General features: G+C 39.2%; 1 protein-coding gene across 7 annotated transcripts; it reads left to right on the top strand.

The window, feature by feature from the left end:
* On the top strand, window positions 1-25734 carry C1D (C1D nuclear receptor corepressor). 7 transcript variants are annotated; one of them, XM_086326301.1, is made up of 6 exons: window positions 10808-12030; window positions 14087-14223; window positions 19684-19830; window positions 20587-20653; window positions 20962-21017; window positions 23861-25734. In XM_086326301.1, exons 3-6 carry the CDS (start codon window positions 19693-19695, stop codon window positions 24023-24025), a joined length of 426 nt encoding a protein of 141 aa, XP_086182427.1. In that variant the 5' UTR covers window positions 10808-12030; window positions 14087-14223; window positions 19684-19692; the 3' UTR covers window positions 24026-25734. The 7 variants fall into 7 exon arrangements, with proteins under 7 accessions (XP_086182421.1, XP_086182425.1, XP_086182422.1 ...); XM_086326295.1 differs by lacking the exons at window positions 10808-12030; window positions 14087-14223 and adding an exon at window positions 1-177; XM_086326299.1 differs by lacking the exons at window positions 10808-12030; window positions 14087-14223 and adding an exon at window positions 5408-7660.
* Window positions 25735-26099: the final 365 nt, after the last annotated feature.

Below are 26099 nucleotides of genomic sequence, written 5' to 3' on the forward strand. Positions count from 1 at the left end.
ATAAGGGTGGAGCCCTCATGATGGAGTTGGCTCCCTCATACATAAGGCTGGAGAGAGCTCCCTTCTTCCTTCTCCAAGTGATGATATTAATACAAGAAGTTGGAAGTCCTCGACTGGAAGATAATCCTCATCTGACCATACTGACACCCTGATCTTGGACCTCCAGCCTCCATAAAGGTAAGAATTGGATGTCTGTTATTTATAAGCCACTCAGTCTATAATATTTTGGTGCCAGCATAAAGGGACTAAGACAATAAAGGAACAACTACCATTCTTCTGTTTTGGAATGCCTTATGAGCTGACAACCTATTTAGATATTCCGATCTCACCAGAATGTTTCTGATCAATGAAATACTCTAACACAGGGCATTGGGGTGGGGAGAAGGAAGGAAAGAAGGACCAGGCAATAGAAAGAAAAAGAGGAAGTGGCTTATATACTGAGGTCATTTAGGCAAACAGTAGAGATGGTGAGGCAGCAATTCCTCACTCTTTAAAAACTCCTTTTGTTGGTTTCAAGAAAGAAAGTCTCACCATCTGGGCATTCTCTGGCAGCAATACTCAGGCATGACTCTGGAAGCTTTAAATGTTGAAATCAGGAATTATAGGAGAAAAAACTGTGGTGAAGGAAAAGAAGAGGGAAGAAAAAGTGGATGAAAAGAGAGGAAGAGAAGACGGGGAGGTATCCCCGTCTGTAAATTTGAATCTGAGCTCCATACCGAGGAGGGTGTTTTCTTCACTGCTCTACTTATAAAATGAAGAACAGAGTCTGTCATTTAATAGAGATTCAGTAAATATTTGTTGAAGAAATCACGGGATTGTGGTGCTACCATGATGTGGATGGATGGGTGTACAGCAAGCAGTTCAGGAGGTGCACCCTCAGATCTCCCTTTAAGAAAGAATTTATCATTCAGTTGTACAAATTGACTGAGAATCACCAATTAGCTGAATCTTTAGGCTCTGCTTCAGTTTTTAAGTTGAAGGCACAGTCTTGCCAATGACAGACCAGAGAAGTGGGTGCCAGTTCCTGGCCATCTCTGCCCAATGTGGTCTCCTCTGTGGCGTTCTTTCCTCTGGAACTTATTTTAGTTGGAGTGGCCGAGACCCTATCAGATATACATCATGGTCTGACTCTGCTCAATCCTGCTTCCTCCCTCTTTATCTTTGAGAGACATCCCTACTTACCCCAATCCCAAACCTCTTGTACTAACTGCATTTCAGTGTTTGCTTCCACGACTTAGACCTAAAGATGTGACATTTTGCCTTGAAGTCTCATTACCACTTTGGTGCAGGATGAACTGTCAGGTTCTGAGTTATTCTGGGTGATGTTTCAGTTTTTCCAAATCTCAACAGTCTTCCTGGTAAGGTTATGTACCTAACTTTCAAGGATAGTGCTACTGAAAATGTGATTTCTGGACTGGTGCCAATCCCCAAACTATTTGTTATTACCTGTCCACAATAAGATGAGGGCAAAACTGAGAATAATAGTTTAAAATTTTTTTTACAGTTTGGCATCCCTCCAGCAACCAAGATCAGAGAACTGGTTTTCTTGACTACAGTCTGGATGTTGTTGAACTCACACTGTGACTTTCATGTTGTGTGAATTGTGTACTAGTCATGTGTTGTAGGATCACACCATAATTTGTGAAATTTTAAGGTTAGTTTGTAATTATGACTCTCAGTTCAGTTCAGTCACTCAGTCGTGTCCGATTCTTTGCAATCCCATGAATCGCAGCACGCCAGGCCTCCCTATCCATCACCAACTCCCGGAGTTCATTCAGACTCACGTCCATCGAGTCGGTGATGCCATCCAGCCATCTCATCCTCTGTCATCCCCTTCTCCTCCTGCCTCCAATCCCTCCCAGCATCAGGGTCTTTTCCAATGCATCAACTCTTCACATGAGGTGGCCAAAGTACTGGAGTTTCAGCTTTAGCATCAGTCCTTCCAATGAACACCCAGGACTGATCTCCTTTAGGATGGACTGGTTGGATCTCCTTGCAGTCCAAGGGACTCTCAAGAGTCTTCTCCAACACCACAGTTCAAAAGCATCAATTCTTCGGTGCTCAGCTTTCTTCACAGTCCAACTCTCACATCCATACATGACCACTGGAAAAACCATAGCCTTGACTAGATGGACCTTTTTTGGCAAAGTAATGTCTCTGCTTTTGATTATGCTATCCAGATTGGTCATAACTTTCCTTTCAAGGAGTAAGCGTCTTTTAATTTCATGGCTGCAATCACCATCTGCAGTGATTCTGGAGCCCCCACCAAAATAAAGTCTGACACTGTTTCCAGTGTTTCCCCATCTATTTCCCATGAAGTGATGGGACCAGATGCCATGATCTTCGTTTTCTGAATGTTGAGCTTTAAGCCAACTTTTTCACTCTCCTCTTTCACTTTCATCAAGAGGCTTTTGAGTTCCTCTTCACTTTCTGCCATAAGGGTGGTGTCATCTGCATATCTGAGGTTATTGATATTTCTCCTGGCAATCTTGATTCCAGCTTGTGCTTCTTCCAGCCCAGCGTTTCTCATGATGTACTCTGCATAGAAGTTAAATAAGCAAGGCGACAATATACAACCCTGACGTACTCCATTTCCTATTTGGAACCAGTCTGTTGTTCCATGTCCAGTTCTAACTGTTGCTTCCTGACCTGCATATAGGTTTCTCAAGAGGCAGGTCAGGTGGTCTGGTATTCCCATCTCTTTCAGAATTTTCCACAGTTTATTGTGATCCACACAGTCAAAGACTTTGGCATAGTCAATAAAGCAGAAAGAGATGCTTTTCTGGAACTCCCTTGCTTTTTCCATGATCCAGCAGATGTTGGCAATTTGATCTTTGGTTCCTCTGCCTTTTCTAAAACCAGCTTGAACATCTGGAAGTTCCCAGTTCATGTATTGCTGAAGCCTGGCTTGGAGAATTTTGAGTATTACTTTACTAGTGTGTGAGATGAGTGCAATTGTGCGGTAGTTTGAGCATTCTTTGGCATTGCCTTTCTTTGGGGTTGGAATGAAAACTGACCTTTTCCAGTCCTGTGGCCACTGCTGAGTTTTCCACATTTGCTGGCATATAGAGTGCAGCACTTTCACAACATCATCTTTCAGGATTTGAAATAGCTCAACTGGAATTCCATCACCTCCACTAGCTTTGTAGTGATGCTTCCTAAGGCCCACTTGACTTCACGTTCCAGGATATCTGGCTCTAGGTGAGTGATCACACCATCGTGATTATCTGGGTTGTGAAGATCTTTTTTGTACAGTTCTTCTGTGTATTCTTGCCACCTCTTTTTAATATCTTCTGCTTCTGTTAGGTCCATACCATTTCTATCCTGTATCGAGCCCATCTTTGCATGAAATATTCCCTTGGTATCTCTAATTTCCTTGAAGAGATCTCTAATCTTTCCCATTCTGTTGTTTCCCTCTATTTCTTTGCATTGATCGCTGAGGAAGGCTTTCTTATGTCTCCTTGCTATTCTTTGGAACTCTGCATTCAGATGCTTATATCTTTCCTTTTCTCCTTTGCTTTTTGCTTCTCTTCTTTTCACAGCTATTTGTAAGGCCTCTTCAGACAGCCATTTTGCTTTTTTGCATTTCTTTTCCTTGGAGATGGTCTTGATCCCTGTCTCCTGTACAATGTCACGAACCTCTGTTCATAGTTCATCAGGCACTCTGTCTATCAGATCTAGTCCCTTAAATCTATTTCTCACTTCCACTGTATAATCATAAGGGATTTGATTTAAGTCGTACCTGAATGGTCTATTAGTTTCCCCTACTTTCTTCAATTTAAGTCTGAATTTGGCAATAAGGAGTTCATGATCTAAGCCACAATATTATGTTATGAGTCATGTTATAACTCTAACAATATATAAAATGTGTAATCTTTCGAGATAATTCAAAAGATAAATTGTTTAAAGAATGAATTGTTAGAACTGGCAATAAATGAAGAATTGAAGGATTTTGGAAATGTCATAATTTGTGTTAGCTAAAAATTAAAAATGAATATTCTTAGCTTGCATAAATTGATGTGAAAACTCTTTCTATCCCTATCAACTTATTTTTGTGAAACTAGTTTCCCTGCTGCTGTTGCTGCTTTTAAGTCGCCTCAGTCGTGTCCGACCCTGTGCGACCCCATAGATGGCAGCCCACCAGGCTCCCCAGTCCCTGGGATTCTCCAGGCAAGAACACTGGAGTGGGTTGCCATTTCCTTCTCCAATGCATGAAAGTGAAAAGTGAAAGTGAAGTCGCTCAGTTGTGTCTGACTCTTAGCGAACCCATGGACTGCAGCCTACCAGGCTCCTCAGTCCGTGGGATTTTCCAGGCAAGAGTACTGGAGTGGGGTGCCATTGCCTTTTCCAAGTTTCCCTACTGAGTGTAAAAACAAAACAGAGGAACAGTTTGGATACTCACCACCTTCAACCAGAAGCCTTTTTTTTTTTTTTTTTTTAATTACTCCCACTAGATTGGAATAACAATTCAGATGAAAGCTCATTTGCGACTTAAAAAACTTCAGATATTGATAAAAATCGTTTGTTCAAAGTGCTTTTATAGGCGTCTAAAATATGGAATCGCTATTTAATACATAAATTTGTTAATCATGATTGTGGAATAATGAAATCAGGAATGTAAGAATGAACAATACGAACCGTCTTCGCAATTCCCCCTAGGCCCGTTTGATTGTATTTGTTGAAATGTAGTTCTCTGTTTATTGAAATAATTTGAAGTCTGGGCTTGTATTTTGCCTATCTTTCCCCCACCCTCCGCAATTTTTCAAAGAACTTATTTTTACTGTATTTTACAAAAGTATCTCTAGGCGATGGATGGATCGGAAATCCGTCCTCTCACCATGGATAACTTGGGAAGCTGCTGTTGAAGCTAATAGAGGTGGAAAATAGGAATGTAATATGCCCTGAAATGAGTTTCAGCAGACGTAAAATAAAAACCAGGAGAAAGCTTTAGTGACTAAAATTTTTTTTTTGGTTAAATTGGCTCAGCTTGTAATGTGGTATGCGTTGAAAGTGTTAGTCGCTCATAGCTGTCCGACTCTGTGACCCCATGGGCTATATAGCCCACTAAGCTCCTTTGTCCATGGAATTCTCAAAGCAAGAATACTGGAGCGGGTTGTCATTTCCTTTTCCAGGGGATCTTCCCCATCTAGGGATCCAACCAGGGTATCCTACGTTGCAGGCAGATTCTGTACGGTCTGAGCCACCAGGGATACAAATCTAGAAAAACGGACCGGCGCCCCGCAACCCCCAGCATACCCATTCCCTCCCACAGCTTCAGTCAGTGGGGCAGAGAAGATCGCCTTTGAGTGCAGAAGGGAAAGGGTTAAAGGGGTGTGGTGAGAAGCGTGAGGTCATCGGAGAGCGCCGCTCTCCACGGTCGCAGAGCTGGCGTGCCACTGACGTCACCATCGCCGACTGCTTTCCGGAAGGCAGACGTGGAAGGCCCGCGAGGTATTATTCTGAAGTGGGGTTGGAATTTTTCTCGTGCTTCTGTCTAAGTCCGCTTCTCCTGGGAGCCCCCAGTCACGCTCCCGCTGACTGTGAGGAGCGGGGCCGTGCTGCGTAGCCTTCCGCGAGTGCGAGTGTTGGGGTAACCTGCAATGGCGGTCCATTACAGGACCCCCACTTCCGCTTTCTTAAGGCCGCTTGCTGACTTCGGCTTCTCTCGGCCCCTCTCGTTTCTTTGGGTCCGGCCTTTCGCTTTTCTTCGTCTGTTAGCTCCGCCTCTTAAGTATTGGTGGGCGGAGAAATTTAAAGCTCGTGACTTCTCCGTTAATTTTCTGGTGCTTTGAAACCTGAATGAGAGAGGAAGGCAGAAGTGGAAGATGTAGGAGAGTAGCTTTCCCTTGTCATCCGCCTTTATCATTTAGGTACATGATTATGCCCTGCCTGCTGCTGCGATATTAACCCACCTGAGATGGGAAGCTAATTTTGATCCTAAGTTGAAATCTAATGGAATCTTTTAACAGTGGTTTTTCTTTGTGGTCCAGGAATAGTGTGATTCAGATTTCTGTTTGAATGTATCTTTCGTGTCTTGCTGTTTGTTGACTGCAGTTCATTTTTGGCTTGATAAAGATGTCTCTGTCCCAATGAGATGTTTGCTGCCCATCTTGGACTATCTGATAGTAGAGTGACCGGAGACTTAGCCGAATGTTCACTTAGGATCCGAAAATAACCAGATAATCCCTATTGAAACTCCGGGAACCGTTTGTGATTGATGGAAATGATATTTTTGAAAGAGAAAATAATGATAGTGTGAACAGTGGTTTTTCAAAATAGTCAAGACAGTTTATATGTCATATCTCAGTTAGTGAGTGTTTCCAAACTGTTGACCTTGCAAATACGGCTCTAAGCAGACCCCAGTGGTTTGGGTGTTTGAATATTTTCACATTAGTAAAATAATAACTAATATTACTAATTAATATATTGAGTCCTGAGACAGGCATTGTTCTAAAAACTTTACCTGTATTGTTCATTTAACCTGCACAGTATACCTGAGATGAGAATCTTGTCATAAGCAAATTCCATAGTTTTGGAAGGTAATTTTGCTGCTTCACATGACTAATTTTGAAAACACTTCGAATGAAACTTTGGAATTAACAATAGAATTAATTTCATTGTAATCTGATTTAACTATTTGTCTCAATCTTAAGCAACATCTTTGTAATTTATATATTTTTTTCTGAGACCTCGGGATAATTTTGTTTTTAGAGGTTAGCATCTCTACCTTTTCTCTGGGATTTTACTCTAAATATGAAGGAAAGTTACAAGTGACACTAGCATGGACTGTCTGCTAAAGACAGTATTGTTGGAGAGGTCGTTGTATGGTCGTTTCACCGTTATTTTCTAAGGGAATGCTGTGCATCGGAGAAGGCGATGGCACCCCACTCCAGTACTCTTGCCTGGAAAATCCCATGGATGGAGGAGCCTGGTAGGCTGCAGTCCATGGGGTCGCTAAGAGTCAGACACGACTGAGCGACTTCACTTTCACTTTTCATTTTCATGCATTGGAGAAGGAGATGGCAACCCACTCCAGTGTTGTTGCCTGGAGACTCCCAGGGACCGGGGAGCCTGGTGGGCTGCCGTCTATGGGGTCGTGAGGAGTCGGACATGACTGAAGCGACTTAGCAGCAGCAATGCTATGCAAAAAAGTCATTATGTTAATAGAGTTCTGATGCAACATCTGCAGAGATCTCTCTAGTTTTCCCCCAAATAGTATATTGATTTGTTTCTGATTTAGTTCCTAATTGTATGTAACTCTGTTTGGCATAAGGATGGAAAGAACCCTGGGATGTACATTATTGTATATCTTCTTTTGAATCCACATGGTGACTATCCTAATCTGGTATTGAGATTCTCCAAAATTTGGTTTCAGTTTACTTTCATTGTTTTTAGTTAGTGAACAGGTAGTTACCATATACTTAATATGTGGCAAGACTTTATGTTAATCATGTGGAGATACATTGGGAAATAACCAGTGGAGAGTTTTGAGCAGAGGAGTGATATGATCTGATTTAGGTATTTAACAGGCTCATTCTGCCTGCTGTGTTAGAGCAGCTTGTTGGAGAGAGGGGTAGGGCAAAGCCCGGAGACTAATCAGGAAGGTGTTGTAATAATTCACATAAGAAGATAGTGTCTTCACAGCTGAAAGAAGTCATTGGTGAGTAGCAGTTCAATTTTGGATGTACTTCATAGGTAAAGCTAACAGATTTGCTTATGGATTGAATGTGGATTGTAAAAGAGCTGTCCAGGTTTGGGACTTTGAGCAACCAGAAGGGTTAATTCCTGTTAACCGAGAAGTGGAGAACTATGAGAGCAGCAGGTTTGTGAGGTAGAATTGGGCGTTTATTATGATATGTTAAGTTTGAGATGTTTGTTAGTTATCCAAGTGGAGATGCTATAGGCAGTTGAGGTCTGGAATTCAGTGGGGAAGTCATTAGTGGAAAAGGTCAGTTGGGAGTAGTGATATGGTATTTAAAATTGGGAGACTAGAGGCAGTTTTGGAAGGACTGTAAACAGAAAAGCAGTAGACTTGAGTCCTGAGGCATTTTGGCCTTTATAGGTTTGGGGCGATAAGGACCCAACAAAGTAGACAGAAAGAACAGCCATCCGAGGACAAGGACAATTTTGAGAGTCTATTGTTGTGGATTGGCACTCCACTCCAGTACTCTTGCCTGGAAAATCCCATGGATGGAGGAGCCTGGTAGGCTGCAGTCCATGGGGTCGCTGAGTCGGATACGACTGAGCGACGTCCCTTTCACTTTTCACTTTCATGCATTGGAGAAGGAAATGGCAACCCACTCCAGTGTTCTTTCCTGGAAAATCCCAGGGACGGGGGAGCCTGGTGAGCTGCCGTCTGTGGGGTCGCACAGAGTCAGACACGACTGAAGTGACTTCGTAGTAGTAGTAGTAGTGTTGTGGAATTCAGGGTGAAGTAATGTGTTTACTGTTGTCAGATGCAGGTTATGGATCAGATAAGTGAGGATTGACATTTTCAGGTTTATCTTGATAAACATGAGGAGGAGTGTTATTGATGGATAAAGGACAACAGTATGGTAAATGTTAGGACAAAAAGGAAGAAGAGACTACTTTGGCTTGGGAGATATGGAAGCCTTTATAGAGAAGAGGGCATTTGACATGGGTTTTAAACGATTAATAGATTTTATTAGGCCCAGAAGACAGGGGAGGAATCGGGAGGAGGTATTCCAAGCAGAGGAAGAAGCCTTACTTCTCTCCCTTCAAGGCCACACCTCCCAGTCAGCTATTAAAGATACTTTTGCAAGTCCTTTCTCTTGGGCCCATTAGCCAGTGCCTCATTTTGGATTACCATTCTTGCTCCAGGCCCACTGAACCCTGCTAAATAAATTCACAAAAGACCCAAATTAATGCTACCCTACTTCAACTGGGTCCTTTGTCGGTTGCCTGACAGTTGCTTTATTTATCCCTATTTTTTTCCCGGGTGGCTCAGTAGTAAAGAATCTGCCTGCCAATACAGGGGACTCAGGTTCGATCCCTGGGTCAGGAAGCTCCCCTGGAGGAGGAAATGGCATAATCCCATGCCATTCTTGCTGGGATAATCCCATGGACAGAGGAGCCTGACTGGCTGTAGTCCATGGGCTTGTAAAGAATTGGGCATGACTGAACACATATGCACAAACATTTGTGCATGAACACATGAACTCTCTTCCCACCACATACTCCTCAATGCTATGTAACTGTATAACATTTACTTAGCATTGACTACGGGCTTCTCTGGTAGTTCAGGTGATAAAGAATCCGCCTGCAATGCAGGAGACCCTTGTTTGATTCCTGGGGAGCAGGCTAGACAGGGTGGTGGCCGGGAGTCCCCCAACAACTCAGGGAGGAGTTTCTACAGAGAACGAGGCTAGAAAGGCTCTTGTACCTTGAAAACAGGGAGAAAGTGGTCTTATGGTAGCTAGAAAATTTAGGTGTAGGGAAGGCAATCCATTCATATGGTTCTTTGAATATAACAGAGCTAAAGAACGTAGGTTTGATTGTAATTGCTAAGCTGGGTGGAAATGACATTTTATCTGGCATATTTGCGACTAAAGTAAAATCAGAATTTCAGATAGTTGAAATTTTTGTTTATATACGTATGTACTATTGCATTACAGATATTATTTAGGAATCTTAATTCTGAGAGTATAACATAAAATGTGCTCCTTCACCGTACTCCTTTGTTTTCCCAGAAATAACCCTAGTTAAGGGTCTCTTATGTATTTTTTAAGAAATTTACATAAAGAACTATACCTCCACACTCATTTCTTTTTAAAAACAAGTGGGTTGTACTATAAATGCTGTTCTTCAATTTTTGCTCACTTAATATATTTCAGGAATTGAAGCTCTGCTTATTTTTTTCTGCTACACAGTATTTCATTGAAGGAATATTTCATAAGTTATGTAGCCAGTTCTCCTAATGAGCATGGAAGTTGTTTCTTGCTTTAAAGTGTATTTTAAGAAGTGTTGCAGTGGACATCCTTAAACGTTACCTTGTGTGAAAATGTACATTTTCAGAAGTAAAATTGCTGGGTCAAAGACTTTGTGCATATATAATTTTAAAGCATAGTGCCAAATTTGCCCCCCAAAATGGTTGGTTTACACTCCAATTAATAGTGAATGAGAGGCTGTTTCTCCTCACCTTTGCCCATATTAAGTACTATCAATCTTCTTGATTTTTGCTTGTTTGACAGGTGAAAAATGGCATCTTGTTCTGGTGATTTATGTTTCTTTAATTATGAGTAAGATTGAGTAGCTTTGTTTATGCCTCTTGGTCATCTGGATTCCTTTATATGTGAATTGCTGATTTTCTTTGTTCATTTTTCTTTTGGGTTGAAGGTTTTTTTTCCCCCTATTTTATGTATTTTTGTTGGAGTATAGTTGCTTTAAAATTGCAAGTATTCTTGTGTGTTGTTGATTTGCAGAGGCTTCTTTTATCTGTCTTTATGTTGCATATATTTTCCCCTAGTTTTTCATTTGACTGTAGGCTTGGTTTGTTTATTTTTGCATGCATACATTTTTGTAAGGGCCAGGTAAAATGTAAGCTGAGTCGCTTCAGTCGTGTCTGACTCCGTGCCACCCCATAGATGGCAGCCCAGCAGGCTCCCCCGTCCCTGGGATTCTCCAGGCAAGAACACTGGAGTGGGTTGCCATTTCCTTCTCCAATACATGAAAAGTGAAAAGTGAAATTGAAGTTGCTCAGTCGTGTCCTACTCTGTGCGACCGCATAGACGGCAGCCCACCAGGCTCCTCCGTCCGTGGGATTTTCCAGGCAAGAGTACTGGAGTAGGGTGCCATTGCCTTCTCCGAAAATGTAAGGCATCAGGGTTTTTTTAAGAAGGAAATTTGTGACATTATGGAAGTAATAGATACTAGAACAAAGCCTTTGTTGGAAATGTTAGTAATATAAACCTTATTTGAGGCCACTGGCTCTGTCTTATTTTTGTAAGTTGTTCGGCAACTATCACAGCTGGTGAACACCCAGTAACCTATGTTCCCCTGACCCCAGATTATATTTGGAGTTGGAATGAGATTGTAGTCGAGTATTCTAGACTATACTTTCTATGTAGGTGTTCCCCAATTTATGGACTAGGTTATATTCAAAAAGTTAATTGATGGGTTGACTATCTAATATTTCTAATAGGAATATTGTACATGGGTTATCTTTGTTCTCAAAGCATGATTAAGCCGTGAAGACCAGCTTTTTTTTTTTTTTTATTAAGGTAAATTCAACATGTTCTATAATTTTACCGTATATACATTAGTGTGTTTGTGTGTGTGTGTGTGACTCTTTGTGACCCCTTGGACTGTAGCCTGCCAGACTCTCCTGTCCATGGGATTTTCCAGGCAGGAATACTGGCGTGAGTTGCTGTTTCCTCCTCCAGGGAATCTTCCTGACCCAGGGATCAAACCTGCATCTTGCATTGCAGTCGGATTCTTTACCACTGCACTCATGTGTATCAGTGTTCATTCTTAAGTGATAGGAGTATTTTCTTATGTAACTGTGAAGCCATTTTTTATAGCTGAATTCTAATTTAATAGCAACATTCTCAATTTCTTAGTGTCATCCAATACCTGATCCAGATTCAGGATTCTTTCTTTCAAAGATATCTTTTTACACTCAGTTTATTTGAATCAAGATCCAAACAAGGTCTGTGCATTCCATTTGATTGTTAGATCTAAAGGTAGATCTCTTCTTTCTCTCCCTGCTCTCCCTTTTCTTAGTTTTTCTTCATGCCATTTACCTGTTACGGAAATCAGGTCAGTTTTCCTGTACAATATTTCTCATTCCAGATTTGTGTATTCGCTTTCTTGTGACCTTATCTGTCTTCCATATTTCCTATAAATTGGAAGTTAGCTCCACAGGCTCAATTATATTCAGATTCAGCTTTTCTGAGGGGAATCGGAAATGCTACACAGATGGAGCTGTGTTTGTCACATTGCTTCACATCAGGAGGTTCATGATATGTTTATGTCCTACTTGGAGTGGTGCAGACTCATCCCTGGGTTCAGGTAAGCAGTAAGCAGAAGCTTACTCTTCTGCTGTAAGCTTCCCCTTTTATCTGTGATCATTACCTGAATCAGTAATTTCACTAGGGGTTACAAAATGATGATTTTTTTTTTTAAGTTACCATTTCTTCCACATTTGTTAACTGGAATTTGAACTCTAGTTTTGTTACTTGGGTACCTAATGGTCATCAATAACGTGGCTATTGTGGAAAAATGGTGTCAGAGCAGCAGTTTGTGATGCCAGGAACATACCTTTCCTGGCTGTAGATCTGGAGGCTTACAGCAGTGGATGGTCTTTTGATGCATCAGCTTGGCTAGGCTGCAGCCCCCAGACATTCAGTCCAGCACCACACTAGGTATTGCTCTGAAGGTATTCGTAGATATAAGTGAAATACACAAACAGTTGACTTTAGGGAGATTATTCTAGATAATCTGAGTGGGCTTGATCCAGTTAATTGGAAGGCTTTAGAAGCAGAGCTGAGGCTTCCTTGACGAAAAAGTTCCACCTGTGGACAGCAGTTTTGGCTTGCAGCCAAGGGTTCCAGCATGTTCTTTCTTGCTTGCCTGCCCTGCAGATTTCAGTGTTACTTAGCCAGCGTCCACAATTGCATGAGCCAGTTTCTTGCAGTACATCTCTTCAAACTACCTCCGAATGGTTCTGCTGCTGTGGTTGAACCCCAGCTGGTACTGGGAACCACTTCCTCAGCTCTCCTGTTCTCTGACAGTTGGGTGAGGAGTAGTGGCAGAGGTCAGAGAAGCCCCTTTTGTTTAGGGTGACCCTATGATTTGTTGCTCAAACTGGGACTTCTGAGAGAGAAATAGAGAGCAGAGCAGATGGTGAGCTGAAACAGCAGGCATAAACGAGGACTGTCTTGGGCGAGGTGGGACATAAAGCCATTCTGGTGACACATCAGTATGACAGCGCCTCCTCAGGGAGCCTGTAGTCAAAGGGGAGTTAAGTAAATCAACACGTGTCACCAGATCACGTTTTAGGTGACATGACAACTTGTAGTTGTGCTCACCTAGACAGAATGGAAGGATGTCACTCAGAGAAGTCTTATCCACTAAAGGAAACCTGATCTTACCTGCAAAGGTTAGTACAGAGTGAAGTGGGAAGGGTGGTTCCTGTGTCGAGAACCAGATGGGCAAAGAATATTTGGAAAGCTGCCATGGTGGCTATAGCCGTAGGATTGGAAGAGGGGAGAAATGAAAGATGAGGCTAGTGAGACAAATAGGGACCACTGGAAATGAGCTTGACATCCATACAAGAGGTTTGGAGTTTATCTTCAGGGTAGCCGGGAGGTAAGGCAGCATTTGAAGTAGGGGTGTACCATGACCAGACTGTCGTTACAGAAAAGTCATGTTTTGTAGTATCTTAAAATTGAGAGTGGAGAAAAACTGACAGGAGGGAGACTACTTTAAATGACTTAGTGAAATTTAGTGAGAATGGAGGAGAGCTTGTGGCTCAAGGAGATTAAGAGGCCGAACTGACAGGACTGGTGGGACTGGGACCTGAGGACGGGGTGCGGGATGACTCCCAGGTTCCTGGCTGCACTGAGCTCCCTGAAGCAGAGGGTGGAGGGGGGAGAGCAGGGATGGTGTCCTGTCCCCCTCCTCTTCTCTGGTGGTGTTGCGGCTCTCATCACTGGCAGGGAGGGGAGGGAAGGAATGGCAGTTCCATCCTGTAGGGGTTGCTGGTAGGGATTCTCCCCTCTGTCCTTGCGTCTCTGCCAGGCATTCCTGAGAGATGGAGAGAGGCAGCTTCTCTCTGGCTCTCTTCCACTTTCTCTACTTCTGCGGTCGACACTTTAGAAGGAAGGTGGAGGGGTGAGGAATGCCTTTGGCACCAGGCAGGGAGTGAGGAGCAGTGGGTGAGTTCTCTTTTTCTTCTCTTCTTTGGAGTTTTACCATGCACAATCTTGGGCAAGTTGCGTGTGGTTCCATATGTAGTCTGTGAGGAGTAAATGAAGAAATGTGTGTGGATGCTTAGAGTAATGCCTGGTTCACAGGCAGTGGAGTTCAGATGTTGGCTATTGCTCCTGATAGTGTCCATTCACAGCTTCATCGTGGCATCCAAGTAACAAAGGGGACAGAGGGCAGTGACTGCAGCTCCTTCCTTGCAGTGCTTCCTGTGGAAGGAGCAGATACTCAGGAACTGTCTGTGTAAAATGTTTGAAGAAATCTTTTGAATTGGAGGTAATTTCTGGTACTAGAACAGTCTTTATTTTCCAGTCTCCATTGCCTTTGTTTTTTAGTTAGGAAAAAGGCAAGTGGTTTGGTTCAGATTTAATGAGAGTCATTATTCTTACTTACTGCCTTGCTTTTAGTGTTCACCCTAACCCATTTCAACAATAAATAACTACTTGCTTATTGGGGCTTAGGGACAGGGAATAATTGCAGGAAAAAGTCTCCGTCATGATTCTTGAGGGGAAATCTTTTCTAACAGAAAAATCGGATGAAAAATTTCACATTTAAATAAAGGTCTTGTGTTTTTTATTCTTACAGTATTTGTTAAAAACCAAAATACATTATTAAAGTTTGCCTTTTAAAATTTAATGATTGTTTTTTTTTATTATGATTTTAATACATGCTTTTTGAAATAACAAAATTTAAACAATGACGAATGAAGAGTGAATAACATGAGTCTGCGCTGATCCCATTCCCTAATTCCTGCCCCTTCGGAGAGAGAATGTCTGATTTTATGTGTCTCCTTCCAGAGGTTTTTCAACGTTTGTTGTTGTTGTTCAGTCACTAAGTCATGTTCGACTCTTTGCCTCTCTGTGGACTGCAGCACACCAGTCCTTCACCGTCTCCGGAGGTTTGCTCAAATTGACATCCATTGAATCAGTAATGCTTTCTAACCATCTCATCCTCTGCTACCCCCTTCTTTTGCCTTCCATCTTTCCCAGCATCAGGGTCTTTTCCAGTGAGTCAGCTCCTCACATCAGGTGGCCAAAGTATTGGAGCTTCAACTTCAGCATCAGTCCTTCCAGTGAATATTTAGGGTTGATTTCCTATAGGCTTGACTGACTTGATCTCCTTGCTGTCCAAAGGACTCTCAAGAGTCTTCTTGAGCACCACACATCTACATATATATAATGGCATCTGTGTTATGTGTTATATACTATGTTCTATGACTTTTTTCACCACTAACTGTGTATTACTATATAAAGATTGGGAGAAGGAAATGGCAACCCACTCCAGTGTTCTTGCCTGGAGAATCCCAGGGACAGAGGAGCCTGGTGGGCTGCCATCAATGGGGTCGCACAGCGTTGGACATGACTGAAGTGACTTAGCAGCAGCAGCAGCATATAAAGATTAACTTCTTTGTTTTTACTATTATCTTGGATAGATGTGGTGTAATTCACTTAACTGTTCGCCTGTTAATGACTATTTAGATTATTTCTTAGTTTTTGTTCTATATAGTTTCTTCATTCAACAAATGTGTATTGACTGCCTGGCAGTGAACAAGACACAAAAATTCCTGCTCTCATGTGTCAATGTTTACTGTCTTTTGGAGGTAGACAGACAATAAATGAAATATGTCAGATGCTGTTGAGGACTGTAGGAGAAGGAGATAGGAAGCTCTGGAATGAGAGGAGGGGTGTGCATTTTAAATAGGGTGGTCAGGAAAGCTTTACGAGTACACAGCATTTGAGTAGAGATGTAACAAAGGTGAAGTCGTGAGCTCTGAAGCCACTGGTTCCGGAGAAATGTTTCTAGGAAGGAGAGGAGTCCAAAGGCTCTGAAGTAGGGGTGAGCCCGATAAGAAGAGCAGTGAGGCCTTCATGGCTGAAGTGGAGTGAGCTGGGGCAGAGTGAGAGGAGATAAGGTCACAGAAGAAGTAGCAGAGAGTCAGGACTTTTTCAGTCTCTTCCTGAGTGAAGCAGCAAGCCTTTAAAGGTTTCCAAGCAGAGGCTTGTGGGAGTCTGACTTAGATTTGGGTGATCATTTGCTTTCATTTGCTTTCTTGATAGTAAACTGTTGGAATAGAAACAAGGAGGCCATTTAGGAGGCTGTTGAAACAATCCCAGCAAGACACAATGATGGCTCAGACTAGTTTGGACCAGGGTGGAAGCAGTGAAGGTGGTAGGACGTGGTTAGATTCTGAATATGTTTTAAAGATAGGGCGGGAGAGGAGTCAAGGATTGTTCTGTAACTTTAGGCCTGAGCAGTTGAAAAGGTGGAGTTGCCATGAAATGGGGAAGACCGCAGTAAGCAAGATTAGTCTATTTTTTTTTTAATTGAAGTATGTGTGTGCTCAATTGCTTCAGTTGTGTCCACCTCTTTTGTGAGCCTTTCCAACTCTTTTGTGAGCTTATGGACTGTAGCCTGCCAGGCTGCTCTGTCCTTGGGATTCTCCAGCAAGAATACTGGAGTGGGTTGCCATGCCCTCTTCCAAGGGATCTTCCGGACCCCGGGATTGAACCCTCGTCTCCTGTGTCTCCTGCATTGCAGGTGGATTCTTTACCCACTGAGCCACCTGGTAGAGTTGATTTATATTGTAGTAGTTTCAGGTATATAGCAAAGTGATTTGATATGAGTTTGTTCTGAAAGGGAGATGGAATATGGACTTTAGCTAGAGGTGGAGATATGAAATCAAGGTGTTTGTTTCTTGTTTAAGATGGAGGAGGAAAGGTTTTAAGTTGATGAGTAAGGACCCCACCAGGGAGAAAAACGGGTGAGAGGCAGAGTTCCCACTTGAAAAGTTTGAGGAGTCCATTTTAATAATTTTTTAATGCATGTATACAAGGATTTCTGTAGCGTGCTTTCTAAAGAGAATTTCCTGAGTCAAAGAGTGTGTGCATTTAAGAAATCTGTACCAATTTATATTCTGCCTCTAGTGTAAACCCTTGCTAATGCTGAACTTTGCCAGTCTTTAAAATTATTGCTGGTCTTCTGGGTGAGATTTTCATTATTTTAATCTTTTATGCTTTGTAGGAAGTTTTTATATCATCTAACTAATCTTTTGTTGTGTTTTGGCAAATATTATCTCTCAGACTATTTCTTGCCTTTTAACTTTGCTTAAGGTATGCTTTTACAATACAGATTTTTTTTTTCAGTTTTTATGTAGTTAAGTCTGTCAGCCATTTCCTTTTATAGCATTTGGGTTTCATTTGGATCATGTAAATATTTTATATAATCTTTAATACATTTATACAGAATTTGCCTTTAAATTCATCTGGAGTTTATTTTTGTGTATATCATAAAATAGGTATCTAAGTTTTCCATCTCTGTCTGTGTTCTTAAACAGTTAAATACCATAAGAATTAACTGTTTTTTGAAGATTTGGAAGAAATTACCTGTAATATCTTCTAGACTTGGAACTTTTTAGGAGCATAGATTTTTGACTTCTTAAAAATTTTTTTGGTCTGTTAATGATCTGTTTGGTTTATATACTTCCTTTTAGGTTAGATTTGATAACTGGGTTCCCCCCCCCACCCCCCGTACCTCATCCTTATTAGTCAGATTTTTCAAATTTATTGGTTTAAAATTCTGCATAAAGAAAAATACCATCTTTGTATTTACGTCTTACACCTTTATCTGGACAGTAGATGCTGGAGCTGTCCTTTCGCAGGTCTGGAGGTTGGCTCAGCTCCTTTCAGTCCTCGGGGCTCAGCTCTTACTGTCCTGCATCCTGTGTTTGTTCCTGGGCTCTCCTGTTTTGTTTGGAAGGGGTTGCATTCTCCTTGCTTCTGTTTCCTATCAGTCTAATCTCATTTGCTGTTAAGTTTATAAAAATGTCTGCTGTTGAGGTCTGCTGATGGATAGGTGCCCTTCTTTGTTCCAGCATTACTATGGATTTATTTTTGTATTTCTTCTGTCATCTTGGAGAGTTTTTGGGGGGCAGGATGAGAGGCAAATCCATGGTTTTAGTTATTAGCCTTTTGAAATAGGAAGTCACAACTCTCTCCTGTGTGGTTTTCTTTTCTCATAGTCCTTTGTTTAATGGCTGTTTGCACAGTAGTTGATAGTAATTTTACAGCATGTGTAGTGATAGTCCCCTGGACTTCATCTTTTTTTTTTTTTTTAATTTTAAATGAAACCAGATGTCTCTGTGGACTTTATTTGTTGAATCGAAATGTTGATGTATTATGACTAAATAATCAAATAGTACTTTTAAAGCTTAAATGACATAGTCATAACATTTAGAACTGTTAGGGACTTTACAGATCATTAGACCAACTGCCTTTTTTTATGAATGAGGTGTTTGGGGCCCAGAGAGATACTGTGATTTATCTAAGGTGACAAAAGCCAGTGACCGGGCAAGATGGAAAGCCTGAGTCTGTTTACTTCAAATTGGTTATGTTGTTTGCTATTTTACACATTCTTGATGTTCTCCTTAGTGATGTAATGAAGGAGGAATTTTCAGCTAATAAAATTTTTTTAACCTAAGGATGGTACATATGGCTTTGAATTGCTTCTGAAATTTGATCTTAGATAATGTTATTAACAACGATATTAACGATTGGAGAAGGAAATGGCAACCCACTCCAGGGTTCTTGCCTGGAGAATCCCAGGGACGGGGGAGCCTGGTGGGCTGCTGTCTATGGGGTTGCACAGAGTCGGACACGACTGAAGCGACTTAGCAGCAGCAACGATATTAAATACAGTGATGTGGAGTTTTCTTTTTCTCATATAGATATTAAATATTGTTATAATTTAAATATGAAGTTTATAGAATGAGTTGTGAAGGTATGCTCTGGCCTAAATAAAAACTATATAGTTTATTTCTCCTAAGTTTCTTCTTTTCTGCTTATAGGCTTTATGTGATTTATGGCCTCTTGAATTTCATATTAATATTTTAAGCTTAAGGAATATGTATATATAAATATAGGCTTGAAAAGTGATTTTAGTGATAAATGATTGTAAGGTACTTCAGACCCAAGATTTCTAATTTTTTGGTTTAATATGCTGTTAGATCAATGCCTGAATTTAGAAGTGCTAAAATATATGTTTCCAAATAAAAAAGAGCTTTGCTTATCATTGTTTTCAATAAGCATTAGGGGGTAGGATATATTGACTTATCACACTTCCATTGCTTTGCTTAGTCTTTAACATCAGCCAGCCCTTGGCTTCCCTGGTGGCTCAGATGGTAAAGTGTCTGCCTGCAATGCAGGAGACCTGGGTTCTATCCCTGGGTCAGAAACATCTCCTGGAGAAGGAAATGGCAACCCACTCCAGTACTCTTGCCTGGAAAATTCCATGGACAGAGGAGCCTAGTAGGCTACAGCCCATGGGGTCGCAGAGTTGGACACGACTGAGCGACTTCAGTTTCTTTCTTTACTTTCTTTAACATCAACAAATTTTTTTTTAAATGTTTATCATTGATATAACATATTTGGTAGTCATGTCTCAGTTATTGAGAAGCATTGAGGGATTGATATGTGTAGCATTAATGAACTTGGGTGGGTCCCTTCCTGGGACTCCTCTCTTTCTCCCCCCCTACCCACCCCGCCCCCGGCCCCACCAAGCAACTTAAGAGAGGGTAAGTTTGAACATGGTTGCTCCAGAATTATATTCTAAGAAGATTAGTTAAATTATCTTCAGATTTTAACTTTTGAGACACATGATATGACCTATTGATTTTTTTAATAACCTAGCGAGCAATCTCTGTCTCCAATATGAATTTTAAGAATTTAATTTTTTTTCCAGTTGATCATAATGGCAGGTGAAGGAATTAATGAAGACTATCCAGTAGAAATTCATGAATATTTATCAACATTTGAGAATTCCATTGGTGCTGTGGATGAAATGCTGAAGACCATGATGTCTGTTTCTAGAAATGAGTTGTTGCAGAAGGTATTTTAAGTAATTTCTAAAAATGTAATTCATAATACTGAGTGCTGTATTGTGAAACATACAGAAGAAGAAACAGATATGTGATTTATGCCCCTTTCTCTCCTTTTTCCCCCCTCTATGTTTTTAAGTATTTAGATATCTTTAGGGGAAAATACAACAAATCTCCAACCTTAGGAAATGCCTCCTAACTATATTTTTATTTTGACTTGGTTTTGAATTAAAAAAAAGCACTCCCCACATTCTTTCTGACAGACTCTTATCTTTGACCTTTTAAGTATTACTATGATGTTATCAGGGTTTCTGGAAACTCTATAGGACAGAAAGAGTAAATTGACTTTGACAGTCTAAAACAAATCTCATTATGTTTCTTCTGTCTTTGGTATTGCCTAAGCATTTTAGCCTGCTTCTTATACATAAATGCATCATGTACAATGTTTATATTGACAAATTACTTTTGACATACAAAGCCCAGATTGTAACTCCTGAAATTAAAGTAATTCAAAAGAACTTTTTTTTTTGGTTTTGAATTTTACACATTCCTTGTTTAACTAAAGATGATACCCTGAAGTGAAAATTTGTGGGCAAAAATCATCAGTTAACAAAACTTTACTTTCTCAAATTATTTCCAGATTATTTGGTTATTGGATTATAGGAAGTGAAAAAAACATTTCTTTGATACATTGTGCTTGGTGAAAGTTTAAAATATTTGATGGTACTCAAAGTTTATATTTATTTTTTCTTTCTTTTTTTTAACAGTTGGACCCACTTGAACAGGCAAAAGTGGATTTAGTTTCTGCTTACACATTGAATTCAATGTTTTGGGGTACGTATATTACTTTGGAATTAATTACAAAGCAGATTATTTATTGTGTTAAAGGTGACATTTTAAAAATGCTAACAATTTATATACAATTACACTTTATGGCAGTTTTAACTGTCAGGTATTTATTTCTTTTAAATCAGAATACCAGATGCCTATGAGCCACACATACATTTAGAATTACAAAGAGTTTGAATAATTTAAGATTTAATTAATCATTTGTGTGATGTTTCTTTTTTGTAACAAGTTTCTTTAATTAATGCCCTTATTAATATATACCCATATCATTCCATGAAATCTTTCTCTTGTAGTTTATTTGGCAACTCAGGGAGTCAACCCCAAGGAACATCCAGTAAAGCAGGAACTGGTAAGATTGCTGTGGATTGATTTCTTTTATTTCACGTGTATTTCTGTTGTAGTGTTCTTGCAGTTAAAATTAGAGTACCTTTATCACCCTAATTGTGGAGAACAAAATTATTTAGGGTTGAAATTATGAAAGTGACCCAGATTTCATTGTGTCTTTAGTTTCTCTTTCTCTTCACCTTTGTCAGAGAATGGTGTTCCATATATTATATAAATCTCTGGATGGGAAAATGTTACGATTCTAGTAATTATTTATAACTTCTATATTATTTTTCGTATAAATTCTTGAAATCCTGTTCATCTCTACAACTGCCTTTTTTTAAAAAAAAAAAAAAACCCTTACACAATTCTTAAAAGTATATTCTAGTTGATTTACTAGCAAAGACGGGAAAGTTTCTCCTCCACCTTTTCAATTCTTCCATTAATTCATTTTCTCAGCAGTAAAGAATCCAGCTCAGCAACAGAGCTAAAAGCTTTTTTGGCACCAGTTGTGTGTGTACTGTCCAGTAATTCTGCGTTAGTGACATATTTACAACCTGTAATAAATCTTCAGGTTTGTCTTTGTATTCCATTTAGATGTATAAGTACAGTATATAAGGTCTGGTATCTTGGAGTTTTTGCTGACTTCAAAAATTAAATCATTCAGTTTGAAAGAAAAAATTTAGAAATCAAACTTAAGGTTACCGTCTTGACTTGGCTTTATGAATAAGAATGTTAATAAATTTATTCTTTGTGTTTATAAAATATAAGGTAACTATATATGTGAAATACACTTGACACTGTATTATTGTTCTAAAGTCTTAAGGTGGTTGATATGTATGTATTTTATAACTGAGTAAAGCACTTGGTCATTTATTAAAAAAAAAAAAAAAAAGAGTAAAGCCAGATATGTTGTCTTCAATTTTTAAATGTATAGACTGAGACCTTTTTTTCTTTTAAATTTCTTGGAGGAAAAGTAAAAAAGTAAATATTTTTTAAAATACAGAAATTGTGAAAAATACTTAAAGCAAAATATATAAAGCAATATGGTCCATAGATCTTGATTTGACAAATGAGATTGGCCTTAAATCATAGGAAGAATGCATTGTATCATCTGTGTTCAACTTTCTAATGTAGCCTTTACGTTTATAAAATTCCTCTTTTTTCTCTTAAAAACAAAGTTATTTGGAGTAGTTTAGTGCTTGATTCTGTCATCTGTCTTCTTTTTTCCTCAGAATCCACTTTATGGAGAAGTGCATTCATATTTTAGACAAGGGTTAACAAATGAACAGCATCCATAAACCTGTTCCCCTTTTCTGACTCTGTGACAGATGTCACTGATTGACACAGAGTTAGGGTGTGAGAGGAAGCCTGTTTGCTGTCTATATCATGAATGGGGAAAGGCATTGAAAATAGTCAATTCATTTATTCAAGAAATATCTGAGCGCCCACTAGAAGCCAGGCTTTATTTCCAAGCGAGATAGTTCCTCAGTGTATAAAGCCACCAAAATATCCCTGCCTTTGTGGCAGGTGCCACACTATCTAGTGGTGGGAAACAAACAAGCAACAAATAATACATATGTAAAGGCTTCCCTTGTGGCTCAGAGGTTAAAGCATCTGCCTCCAAGGCGGGAGACCCGGGTTCGATCCCTGGGTCGGGAAGACCTCCTGGAGAAGGAAATGGCAACCCACTCCAGTATTCTTGCCTGGAGAATCCCATGGACGGAGGAGCCTGGTAGGCTACGGTCCATGGGGTCGCAAAGAGTCAGACACGACTGAGCGACTTCACTTCACTCACTATGGATATATAGTATGTTAGAAAGTTATATTGTGGGAATAAGGAAAAAATAGCACAGGGTAAGGGGCATTGGAGTACTTGAGTAGGATTGCCATTTTCAGTCATTACTATTGAACTATTAGCAAGGTGAACATTTGATGGGATTGGAAGGAAGAGAGGGTGTGGGTTTTTGAGGGATGATCAGTTTGGGGAGGGCTAGGCTGGGTGTGTGTTGTGAGGACTTTAACTCATGAGAGGGTTTTGAGTACAGTTGTTAGATTTTTAAACTTAAAAAATCCTAAGGTTCTGCATTTTTATGTGTATGTTTGTAAAACTATTTTGATAATTTAATGAAACTTGCTTTTAAGTGGTGATCAATCATTTACTATTTTGTGGCTCTCACACCTTTATTTCTCTAATTGAAGTAGGGAAATAAGCCTTTATTCTGATTAATGGCCTCAGAAGATTCAAAGTGGTACAGAAACCTAGTATGTTTCTCACTGTGTAAAGTTTGATAACAGCTGTAGATTTCATTAGAAAATATCACGTTCTTATCAGTCAGAACTATGACATTGGCTAAAAAGATCTTATATTTTCACTCTACTTAGTTTAATTGCGACACTAGAAGGTAACAAAAAAACAAATAGTTAAAATGCTGCCATAGCCATTTCCTGTTTCACATAATTTCTGGAGAATTTAGTTTGTATATTGTAAGCCTGTGAAAGTTCTATTTTAGATTATAGACTTCAGATACAAGGCAGTATATGGATTTAGGTAAATTAAAAAATTTAGTGTAACCACATATAAACAGTTCAGTGTTTATCTCTGTGGTGTCTAGGTTTTCCTCTTTTGAAACACTCAGAACACTTCTGAAATGACTTTGTAATGTCTGTGTTTCCCCTAGACTGAGACTTCAGGAGAACGTGGAGTGTGTTTATCCTGTTCACTTGGCACTTAACTAGCACCACTCAATAGGCAATAAATACACAGCTGTTGAATTTAACTGAGGTGTAGTATAATACAGCTTAGTGGTGGTGAACAGCTTGGTAAATCTATTGCCTTTCTTTTTTTTTTTTTCTCTTATCTTTAAGGAGAGAATCAGAGTATACATGAACAGAGTCAAGGAAATAACAGACAAGAAAAAGGCTGGCAAGCTGGACAGGGGTGCGGCTTCAAGATTTGTAAAAAATGCCCTCTGGGAACCAAAACCTAAGAATGCATCCAAAGTTGCCAATAAAGGAAAAAGTAAAAATTAACCTTTCAGTTTCAATGTACACATATTTAAAAAGTACATAATTTTTATTGTTTTCCACAAAATGAATGATGATTATGTGGCACTGTAAGGTTTAAATGTATTCCTTACTGGAATCATGTACAAAACTTGCATTTGAAATTTGTAATGCTAAGAACTGTTTCCTCCAGAAAGATTGTTATCTTTATTGGTTTTCCTATAGAACACTATGAGGTTTTTAACATTGTAGTATGTGTGTGTGTGTATATATATATATAAATACTTTATTTTGTATGGGAGTATAGCTGATTAATAATGTGACAGTTTCAGGTGAACAGCGAAAGGACTCAGCCCTACATGTACGTGTATCGATTCTCCCCAAACTCCTCTCCCATCCAGGCTGCCACATAACACTGAACGGAGTTCCATTTGCTACACAGTTGGTTATGCATTTTACATTTATGCATACATTTACAGCAGTGTGTACATGTAATCCCAAGCAAAATTGTAGTGTATTTTATATTTATACTTTACTGTCTCTTGACCAGACTCTGATTTGCTTAGGTCAGTCTTTCATGTGCCATTTTATAAGCAACTATGAAGTTTAAGTTAAATGTTCCTCGTAAACATTTGTCTATTTTGATGAATAATGATTTTATGAAGTATGCCGAAGTTATAAATACATCTGTTCTCACTATATAATATTAAGAAAGAGTGAAATGACTTAAATGTCCATTTTTTTCTGTGTAGTTATTTCATTATGCTGTCATGATTTTGGGAATTACTGCTTTTTGTGATATTTGAAATATGAAATTAAGACTTTAAGGTTATTCTTTAATTCTTGGCACTTTGCCACGATGTCCCATTTAAAGTAAAATACATTCTCATTAACTTTAGATAGGAAATGAGGTTGTATATTGATGGCTGAATTTTGGCATAATAGCTATACCCTATCAAAGCTGTTAATGCATGGCTGACCTGTTTTTTATTTTTCTCTTTTGCGTAAATTTTTCCTTGAAATCAGGAAGGTAGGTTTTAGAAGTCCTTAGAAATGGAGGAATTCATGAGCTTTTGTTCCTTGTGCATAGTGCCCTTAGTTCTCTTGGCCTCAATTTTTTCAGATGTTTTTAATATTTATGAGACTGTAACAAGTATGTACAAGTATTTTGGAACAACTTTGTATGTTACATAATGTCACTTAATCAGAGGAGGAATCTGAAGGAGAGTACATTTTATTTATATTCTGTTTTATTTTTCTGTAATATTTATTACTGAGAATTCTAAATATTAAAATTTTTAAAATATCTAAGCCCATGAATTTTAATTATATACCCTTAATGCTTTCAGTCTTTGAATTCACATCATTATGTATAGGAGTACCAAATACAGCAAAGTACTTGTACTTTAATTTTTGAAAAAGAAGTTGTTAAAATTTTCTGTGTGATTAATTCTCCATAAGTAACCTTGAATAAATGGATTTCTTGATTTATGATAGCAGATATTGGAAATGGTCTTAAAATATAATGGATTTTGTAAAGCATGTTGAACTCTTTCTGTGACACATGAAGGAATCACTGATAGATGCAGAAAGTCTGGCTCAGATGTCAGGCAATTTTTGAAGTAGAAGCACATTTATAGTTATTTCATTCCTTGTTTTACCTTTATCTCTTCTAAATTCCAGTTTTTTTTTTTTTTAAGTAAGTTCATGAGAGAAATAAACGTTATTAAGATCAAGTGTAGTGGCTTTGTTATTTATTGCAAAGAAGGTTATAACTTGCATTTCTTTATGTTTTCTCATTTCATCAAGAAAAAAAGATTAAATGAAAAATGTCATAGAGTTGCAGAAAATCATTGGCCAAATTATTGGGTTGTGAAAGTCCAGCTCTTCATTCTCTTATATTTTTTTAACTATTTTATATTGAAGTATAGTTGACTAACAGTATTGTGATAGTTTCAGGTCTGCTTTTTATTCTCTTAAACTCGAGATTCTTTAGTGAATAATTCTTTTAAGTGTTTATCAGAAGTAAAAAAAAGCAGTTTAATTGTATTCCATTTTATTAGGTATGATTTTAAATACTATTTCTTAGCACATAGTAAAG

The sequence above is a fragment of the Bos grunniens genome, chromosome 11, assembly GCF_055505025.1.
Source record: "Bos grunniens cultivar Pamir isolate PY7600 chromosome 11, Bosgru_T2T1.0, whole genome shotgun sequence".
In the NCBI taxonomy this organism is placed as follows: Eukaryota; Metazoa; Chordata; class Mammalia; order Artiodactyla; family Bovidae; genus Bos; species Bos grunniens.